The 10,030-nt window shown below is 46.0% G+C and overlaps 2 protein-coding genes across 2 annotated transcripts; both read right to left on the minus strand.

Moving 5' to 3' along the window:
* LOC102450665 (olfactory receptor 5AR1-like) lies at window positions 1-939 on the minus strand. The gene has a single exon (XM_006133567.2). It carries the CDS (start codon window positions 937-939, stop codon window positions 1-3), a length of 939 nt encoding a protein of 312 aa, XP_006133629.2.
* A 7,083-nt stretch (window positions 940-8,022) lies between these two features.
* Window positions 8,023-8,961, minus strand: LOC102450443 (olfactory receptor 8U9-like). Its single transcript, XM_006133566.2, has one exon. It carries the CDS (start codon window positions 8,959-8,961, stop codon window positions 8,023-8,025), a length of 939 nt encoding a protein of 312 aa, XP_006133628.2.
* Between the last annotated feature and the right edge of the window lie 1,069 nt (window positions 8,962-10,030).

Raw genomic sequence — 10,030 nt, forward strand, 5'->3', positions numbered from 1 at the left:
TCAGGAAATCCTTCGGAGTTTATTCATGGCTTTCCTCAGGGCACCCTTCACCTCCATGTTCCTGAGGCTGTAGATGAGGGGGTTCAACATGGGGATCACCAGTGTGTAGAACACGGAGGTTATTTTGTCGGTGTCCATGGAATAGCTGGAGGTGGGTCGGAAATACATGAAGAGGAGGGTGCCATAAAACATGCCCACTGTGATCAAGTGACAAGCGCAGGTGGAGAAGGCTTTGCGCCAGCCCTCAGCAGAGCGGATCCTCAGGATGGTGGAGATGATATAGACATAGGAGAGGAGAATGATCACAACACTGCTTGCTATAATGTAGCACATAGAGGCAAACATCACAATCTCACTGATGCGGGTGTCAGAGCAGGAGAGCGCTAACAACGGGGGGGTGTCACAAAAAAAATGATTGATGATGTTAGAGCGGCAGAATGACAGCTGGAATATATAGTAGATATATGTTGTTGCATCTGCCAATGACACCGCATACACCCCAGCCACCAGAAGGATACAAAGCCGCCTGGATATGGTGACCGTATAGAGTAGCGGGTTACAGATGGCCACATAGCGGTCATATGCCATCACAGCCAGCAAGAGACACTCTACATCTTGAAAAAGGTAACATAAATACAATTGCACAGCACAGGCAGTGTACGAAATGCTTTTCGTCTTGGCTAAGAAATTCTGCAGCATCTTGAGGGCAACTGCTGTGGAATAGCAGAGATCACAGAAAGACAAATTCACGAGGAAAAAGTACATGGGGGTGTGGAGTCGGGGGTCAATAATGATTAAGAAGATCATCCCTCCATTACCTACCAGGGTGACAACATAAATCAGTAGGAAGAACACAAACAGGGGGACCTGCAGCTCCGGACGATCAGTTAGTCCTGACAGAATGAACTCAGTCACCTCCGAGTGATTTCCCTCTTCCATCCTCTCTGCGCTGTGATCAGGCAGCAACAGGGAGGTGGGCAGGTGGATGGCTCTGAACACCTGTCCCTCCTCTGTAATGAAGTGTTGAAAAAAGGATGCCATTGTGACCTGAAAGAAGGGTTTAGCCCCCCAGAGCCAGGTGTTAATGTAACCCACACACCTAGTGTGGTTACTGAGCAATGCAAGTGGTACCTAGACCATGGCAACAGCTAAAATCAAGGGACCTCTACAGCATGGGTTAGGAGCTGGCTGGCTTTTAGCTCAGAGAGTAGAGGCTCCTGTACTCTGCTTCAGAAGTCACAGGTTCAAATCCGCCAGGTGGTGGTTACATTAACACTTAGTCATTCCAGTTGTTCCAGACAATGCACACGCTGTACACATACAAAGTCACACCAGTTAACTGTACCGCTCACAAAAACAATCCTGTTCCCTAATCTCTGCAGCAAACAGAGAATTGTGCCTCTGCTGTAGGAGAATCAGTGTGAAACCATCTCAGTGAGATGAGATCATTGCTTAACTGAAGAAGGGGTGAAATTAATTTCTGTCAATCTCTCTGCCCCCTTTAGGCAAGGGGAAATCTGTGGCTTGGCATCTCAGTTTGGGATAAAGAGTGTGTGCTGTGCTAATGACATTCGTTGTGTCATGTTTTTAGTCTGTAGGAAAGCCCAGAGAAAGTGTTATCTTTAGTGTTTGGAAAAACAGGCAATTACAAAGTGTATGAAGTTTTTTCTTTAGTTTGAGGAGCAGGATCTGGGCTCAGGTGTTTAGTTCTGGGGATCTTCAATTTCATACCTGCTGATCACCCTGGTGTCTCTATGAGTGTGTGTCTGTGATGCAGGAGAATAGCACGTACCTACTGAGAAGAGACAGACGCGGTGGTGTTTCCCATCAAGAGATATTGCCATTTGGAGCATTCAGGAAGTTTTATACTGAGATCTGTGATCTACAGTACATTATCCCAGAAGCAACTGGGAATACCTGAGTCAGAGAGACACTACACCTCATTAATGAGCTCAGGGAACCAAAGCCACCATTGGGGTAATTCATACCCGGGTGATTAATTTGTGCTACTCTTTCCTTCTGTTGTTTTTAAATAATTAAATTTGCTGTTGGCGTTATGAAGTACAAGGCTAGGGAAACATGGCATCCCACTCCTTTCTGTACCAGAAGAGTATGAAGTAAATTTGAACAAAAATAGATTGTGTGTTTTGTTCTTTGTGGAGACCAAACTTTTAGTCATTCATCTCAGAAATACCAGAGAGGTCCCTGTGATACCACATCCTCCCATCCTCTGGCTTAGGGCATGATGCTGCATGATTGCTTCTCCTCTTGCTGTACTACCATGGAACATCACCAGAGTCCCACAGCTGTGGTTTGGGGAAGAGATGAATTTAATAAGATGATGGAAAGCTGACTCATTCCATAGAAAAGATAACTCCATGGAAGAGCAGAAAATTCAGGATTCTTCCCGCATCTCATGTTGTAAGATGGGCTACTTATAACATTGGCCACTCCTGGGCATTGCACATAGCAATTCTCTTCCTTCTCTTCCCAGGGTTTGGCAGTTGCTGGCTGCTCAACCTCTCACATGGAGATTTTCCCAATGGCAGCCACTTAACCCTGCCCAGCAGCCTTGCTGAGGTAGAGAAAAGAGAATGTGGATTCTCCCATGTTTTGTAGTGATGTCACACAGGCCAATAGGGCCTCCTTACACCTGCTATAGTCCTCAACTTGTGCCCAGTGAAGATGCTCAGAGCTTACCCGCACTGCATCCAGTCCCAGAGAATCAGGCCTCCCTGTATTGGGGAGCCCGTACTGGTGCTAACCCCCCAGTTTCTCCTCTGGGGGCTGGAGCATACAAAATCTACTAGGCTGGGCCCCCTAGGTTCTGACGTGCAAGGAGAATGTGGGGAGTGTCTTTCTCGTTCTCACTGTGGCCCCCGATTGAGGGTTTTTTCTGCTTCTAATTTGTGTGTGGCCCCCAATTTATCCCAAAGAAGGTTTCCCACCCTGGTCTAGAACCTCACGTGGCGTAAATCAGCGTCGTGCCTTTGAACTCCTGGCTGCCGAAAATAAACTTCAGCACCACAGACAGCTCAGCACTGGCAGAACTGGGGGAGTGAGCAGGCGCTCCCGGCTGGCTGCTGGGCTTGAACCTACCTTTGCCCTGAGGTAAAGGGGAAGCATCAGTGAAGTCTGGGGACACCGTGCAGTAGCCTGGGGAAACTGAAGCAGTTTGGTGAGAGGGACATGGTGCTGTGTGGCTGCTGTTCTTAAGGTCCATGGGCTGGGATTTGAAATGGTATTTGGGCCACTGAAGAAGAGGCCTACAATGAGACAGCGGTTAAAGGGATCTGAAGTACTCAACAGCCCATCTGGAGAGCTAGAGTCAGGAGTATGCTGGCAAGACAAAAATATTCTCTCCTGATAGGGTTCTCTGGGGTATGGCCCCATAGCAGGACAGGAACTCTGGGATACCTAACCAGAAGGGGGGTTTGGGAGAGGTGGGTGCTATGTTGTTACAGCCCAATACATAAGTAAATCTGTCCATTGGAGAGTGTGCTAGCAGCAACCACTTGTCCAGTCGTAACAATCTGGTTGAGCTGTGGAAGAGAAAATGGTCTTCATGTGCCTGCACTCTAGGGATGTCACACCGAGGGGTGGGGGCTTCACTGAAACCTTCTTAATTCCTCAACAAATCCCACTGAGGGTTCAGAGAGGGGAATATATACTTGTTTAAACCTCTCCCCTTCCTGAAGGGCTGTGTTCTTCCCTTAGGGTACGTCTACACTAGCCCCCTAGTTCAATCTAGGGAGGCTAATGAGGGCGACCGAAATTGCAAATGAAGCACAGAATTTAAATATCCCGCGCTTCATTAGCATGTTCCCGGCCGGTCGCCATTTTAGAAATTGACTAGCCCGAAGTAACTGCCCGCGTCTACATGCGGCAGTGAAACGGGATTCCGAATTAAAGCCCTAAATAGAATTTGCTGGTAAACCTCATTCCAGGAGGAATAACAGCTAATTCGATTTAGGGCTTTAATTCGGAATCCCGTTTCACTGCTGCATGTAGATGCGGGAAGTTACTTTGGGATAGTCAATTTCTAAAATGGCAACCGGCCGGGAACATGCTAATGAAGCGTGGGATATTTAAATCTCGTGCTTCATTTGCAATTTCGGTCACCCTAATTAGCCTCCCTAGATAGAACTAGGAGGCTAGTGTAGACGTACCCTTACAGAACAAGAGCAGAGGGATGTCAAATTTAGCAAGTGTCACTGTTGCAAGAGCCCTGGCTCTGCTGAATTTGGCCCCTGTCCTTGGCACCCTTGAAAGGGCTTTTTCATGAACTGTCTAGGATTTGGAGCTAGATCCAGACCTCACAGAGATCAGACCAGAATTGAACAAGATTCTAACTCCTGCCTGGCCCACTCCACAGCTGGCCCCCCAGGGGATGATCCAATTGGGAGGGAGATGAAACACGCCATGAGCCATTGCCGTGGGTTTCTTTGGAGGTGGGAGAGATGGGAGTGAAGAGTTCCATGATGATAGAATTTAAAGTGCGATCCAAAGGCTGCTCCCACAATGTTGTTATGATTGTGTTGCCTAGACAAGGTTATGGGTGTGGCTATGCATTGCTGGTGTGCTATACAACAAGTGGTCCTCTCACATTTTATGTGTAGTATATGTCAATGGCTGATGTGTTTTTGTCTTGTGTTTCAGAGGCTGTAACCTGTGGAGGGCTTGGTTTCTTTGTGTGAAGTTTTTGTGTTTTTTTCTTTTTATGTCTTTTAAAAATACACCTGGCAGGGTATCATCTGAAAACTATAATTGGTTTATTGGTATCACCCTGATAAACCATGTGTGGCAATACAGCATCTGAGGTTATAAGCGGACACTGTATGCTGTTATTAACTCCTGTTACAAATGGACGTCGGCAAACGGGTCTGTGGGAATCCATGGAATTTGCGCTGTGGAGAACTCTGCCCCCAGCCTCCTGCACAGACACCTTCTCTCCCCAGACTCCTCTCCAAAATCTCCCCAGGCCATAATCCTCTATGCCCCCAGTTCCTTTGTCAGACACCCCTGGCCATAATCCCTCCTGGACCAGTCTCCTTACCAGACACACCCTGCCCCCTGGCCAAAACCCCTTCTGTCCCACGCTCCCTGGCCAAAATCCTCCCTACCCTAGCCCTCTGGGCAGACATCCCCTGCCCTCTACCCTCTGCCCTCTGCCCTCTGCCCTCTGACCAGAATGCTACCTTCCCCTTAGCTAGAATCCCCCCCTTCCCTCTGCCCCCAGGCCAGAATTACACCACTGGCTAGTCACTCCCTGACCAGGCAGCCAGCCTCCTGCCTTCTTGCCAGGCAGCTTGCCCCCTGGCCAGACTTTGCACCTCCACCCCTCCTGCACCCCACCTTCTCTCGCCCAGATCCTGCACTCCAACCCCATCCCATTCACTGGCAGCCCTGTCCCACACTTTTATCCCCTCATTATTGGCCCGACCCGGGAGCCTAATGGGCCCCACAAAATCCACTAACCTCAGTACCTCAGAAGAGTAAATCTGGCTCGAAGCCTTGAACCTCAGTCCTCCTTTCTCCACCTCCACTATGGGTCTGGATCACCAGGGCAGTGAGGTGTTTCAGTTGGTGGGCACATCAGTGAGGACTGGGTATTTTTTTTAAGGGGTTGTTTTTGCTTCTTGCTTGTGTGGTCCCCATCTGACTTTTCTGGGGTCAGTGCCCCCCCCCACATAAAAAGGTTCCCCGCTTCTGCAATAAGACAAGACAATATTGAAACCGTCTGTGTTGGACATTTTATTTAAATAAAGCCTGGTCAACAAGCCCCCAATTGGGGCTCACCCCCATCTGGCTGTAGCATCATAACTCTCCTGTACCCCTGTACACACCAACCCTGAATCCATCATACACCTGAACCCCCTGCCCTGAGCCTCTCACCCCCCTCTTTCCCAGATCCCTTCCATAACACTCCTGCTCCTCCATACACCCCAACTGTTACCCAGGGTTCTTTCAACCCCAACCACTTGGTAACTTTTACTCTCTGCGAGGTGGTGTCAGGAAATAATTCAGGGGAGACACGGTCGTCCAACCGATAAATGGATGGTACAAATAGGACAACACAGGAGTGCTTTCACTTAAAGCTAAGCTTTACTTAGTCTAAAGCACTTACACACACCTGCAACAGGTCAGTAAAACACCACACCCTTGATAATTACTGAAGTTGAGTGTGGCTCAAGGTTTCCAATGGCCAAGCTTCTGTCTGCCGGTGGGGACGGAGATGCATCCAGATGTGAAGCGTCCTCAAGGAGTGCTTGAGGCATCTCTCTAAGTGTTACCCAAAATTGCTCCCCAACTCAAACTTTCCTTCTCTATTTATCTGTTAGTATTACAATAACATGTCACTCAAAAACTTGTTAGGTAAGCACTTTGAAAAAGAAAAAAAGCATCTGGTGAAAGTGATGATCAGAAGAAAACCCTTGCCTAACTTTTTAAGAGTCTCTATGCCTGGGGGCCCTGATAGGTATATGTCTTAGGGAACTTAGAAAACTTCCTGTTTTTCTAAATGCATATCTCAGTGATTTCACTAGAGATTTGGGCCTCAGGAAGGACACGGGGTCAAGCTGCCCTCTCTGTGGCACTCAGACTCCCTTTCTTCCACCTCTCTGATTATGGTCATGCTGAAGTTGCTGTCTAGTTCTAATTTTGGGCCTGTGAGCTAGGTTGCTAAAGTTTAAGCAGTAAGCAATAGTGTTTCAGGCACATTATTGGATTTGCCTAAATCTCTCCAAACACAACCTTGTGCCATGAGTCCATCAAACACCCAACCCTCTGCCCTGAGCCCCCTATACATCCCAATCTAGACTTCTGCACCTGCACATCACCAGCCCCCTGCCGTAAGATTGACAGAAGACAGCCTGAATGCACACATGAAGTTGGATTTGACTAGTTATGATGTAAACTTCAAAGAAATGTGCAAAAAGACACAGCAGCAGAAGTCCCATTCAATAAAGTCGGTGAGAACAATTTTTCAGTTACACTGTCATTAATCATTATGTCAGTTATCAGTAATATGAAGTTGTATGTTTTCAGTCATGCAAATAGGCATATATGGCTCTTTGTTGACCACTTGTTCTGAATTTTGATTTAGTTTGGCTCTTTGGCTTCTTCCTGCTTCAGATGGTGTTGATGCCATGAGCAGGGAGGAAAAAAGGAAGACGACCTTTGGCGTACCAGCCTTCTCCACTTATAGGCCGAAAGAATTTAAGATCCATTTTTTTCATATTTGTCCATATGGGTCCTGAATTAGTAAATGGTTTGAAAAATGCTGCTTCCAAATAGTTGGAATGAGAAGAAACAATTACAGGTTGTATATACCAGAAGTATTTGTTGTTGTTTCAAACAATTCCCGCATTGTAAAAAAAAATGTCAATTTTTCCTCAATGAATGGGGAATATAAAATGATAGTTGCATATGGTCATTTAAAAATGTTGTATTTACGATGCATGGAATTACATGGAACCTTGGGAGTGAAGTATCTTTCTACCTGTACTGTGAGCATCAACAAATATGGGAGCAACTTATCAATTCATTAAGGTTACCTATAGAAGCTAAGATGACCCAGTCTAGGAGTTTTGAGGGTTCAATCCATCATCACTTTAGTTCGAAGATATAGAAAGGGCCTTGAACTCAATGGCTCAAGAACCCATTTTTCAGATTGGCAGCATTAGGGAAGACTGAAAGAAGTGGGTTGATTTAGTTTGGAAAAGAGAAAACTATGCAGAGTAGGCATCCACACCATGCTGTCTCTTGGAAATGTTACCCTGGCTCTTACTTGTTTTAATCTGCCCTTAAATTACAATAAAGGCCATTGTGATGGAAATCATCTTTCCCCTCCTTGTGCATGGACACAAACAATCTCTAAAACTAGAGCACAGAAAGAGCTAAAGAGTTGCAGCAGTGTGTGCAAAACTCCCATTGATTCAACCATAGAAATCATACACTTCACAATTGCAACTACATCATAAAACCAGCCTCCTTGGAAAGGGAGGACTGAATTAAGATGTTTCAAGAAATCCTTAGGAGTTTATTCATTGCTTTCCTCAGTGCGCCCTTCACCTCCGTGTTCCTCAGGCTGTAGATGAGGGGGTTCATCATGGGGATCACCAGTGTGTAGAACACAGAAGCTATTTTGTCAGTGTCCATGGAATAGCTGGAAGAGGGTCGGAAATACATAAAGAGAAGAGTGCCATGAAATATGCCCACTGCAGTCAAATGAGAAGTGCAGGTGGAGAAGGCTTTGTGCCGACCCTCGGCAGAGCGGATCTTCAGGATCGTGGAGATGATACAGACATAGGAGAGGAGGATGGTCACAACGCTGGTCAGTACAATGTAGCATGCAAACGCAACCATCACAATCTCATTGTTGCGAGTTTCAGAGCAGGAAAGCGCCAACATTGGGGGCATGTCACAGAAAAAATGATTGATGATCGTGGAGTTGCAGAATGACAGCTGAAATGTATAGTATGTGCTTGTTGTTGCATCTACCAACGCCACCCCATACACCCCAGCCACCAGCAGATTACAAAGCCACCTGGACATGGTGATCCTATAGAGCAATGGGTTACAAATGGCCACATAACGGTCATACGCCATCACAGCCAGCAAGAGACACTCAATATCTTGAAAATAGAAACATAAATACATTTGCACTGCACAGGCAGAGTAAGAAATGCTTTTCCTCTCGGCTAAGAAATTCTGCAGCATTTTAGGAGCAATCACTGAAGAACAGCAGAGATCACAGAAAGAGAGATTCCCAAGGAAAAAGTACATGGGGGTGTGTAGTCGGGGATCAGTCTTGATTAACAAAATCATCCCCCCGTTCCATACCAGGGTGACAACATAAATCAGTAGGAATAACACAAAAAGGGGGACCTGCAGCTCCAGACGATCTGTCAATCCTGAGAGAATGAACTCAGTCACCACCGAGTTATTTCCATTCTCCATCTGATCTGAGCAAAGATTAGGCAGCTATTGTGATGTGGTGAACTCTGTAAACCTATCCCTTCTCTGTATCAAGTTAAATGAAGAAAAAAGGATTCCAATATGACCTGAAAGAAGGGCTTAGTCCACAGAGCCAGATGTTCACAGCTGGTCATTCCTGTTCCATACAATGCACACACTGTACACATGGAAAGATATACAGGTTAAGCATACCACACATATGAATAATAATAATGTTCATTAATCTGAGAAGTGAACAAGAACTTGTGACTGTTTTGAAAGAATCAGGGTGAAAATCATCTGTCAAATGAGATTATTGCTTAGCTTAAGAAAGGGTGAGATTAATGTGTGTCAGTCTTTCTACCCTTTTTGGGTACGAGGAGCTCTTTGGCTTGGCATCTCAATTTGGGATGACGTTTGTGTGCTGTGCTAATTAAACTTTTTGGCACTTGAAAATGGCATTGAATGTAAATCCAGAGAAAGCACTAGCTTCAGTGACTTTGGAAAAATAGGCAATTACAAACACAGAGATTTTTCCTTTAGTTTGTGGAGTAGGATCTGGGCTCAGGTATTTAGTGCCGGGGATCTTCAATTCAAATTGTGCTGATCACCCTGGTGTCTGTGAGCCTGGCTGTGATGCAGGACAACAGCACGTACCTGCTAAGGAGCGACAGACACGGTGGAGTTTCCCCATCAATAGTAACTGCTAGTTTGGAGCATTCATGAAGTTTTATATATAGATCTGTGATCTATGGGACATGCTCTCTGAAGTATCTGGGAATAGCTGAGCTCAGAGCGACACAACTCCTCATTAAAGAGCTCAGTGAACCAAAGCCACCATTGGGGTTACTCATACCCTGGGGATTAATTTGGCTCACTCTTTCTGCCTGTGTTATTAAATGATGCAATTTGTGTCAGAGTTATGGAATACGATGCTAGGGATCTATGGCATCCCGCTCTTTTCTGTTCCAGAAGGGTGCTAAGTAAATCTGAACAAAAAGTGTGTTTTGTTGTTTGTAGAGACCAAACTTAGTTATTTAGCTCAGAAATACCAGAGGGGTGCCTGTGATAC

The sequence above is a fragment of the Pelodiscus sinensis genome, chromosome 4 (assembly GCF_049634645.1).
Source record: "Pelodiscus sinensis isolate JC-2024 chromosome 4, ASM4963464v1, whole genome shotgun sequence".
Taxonomy (NCBI): domain Eukaryota; kingdom Metazoa; phylum Chordata; order Testudines; family Trionychidae; genus Pelodiscus; species Pelodiscus sinensis.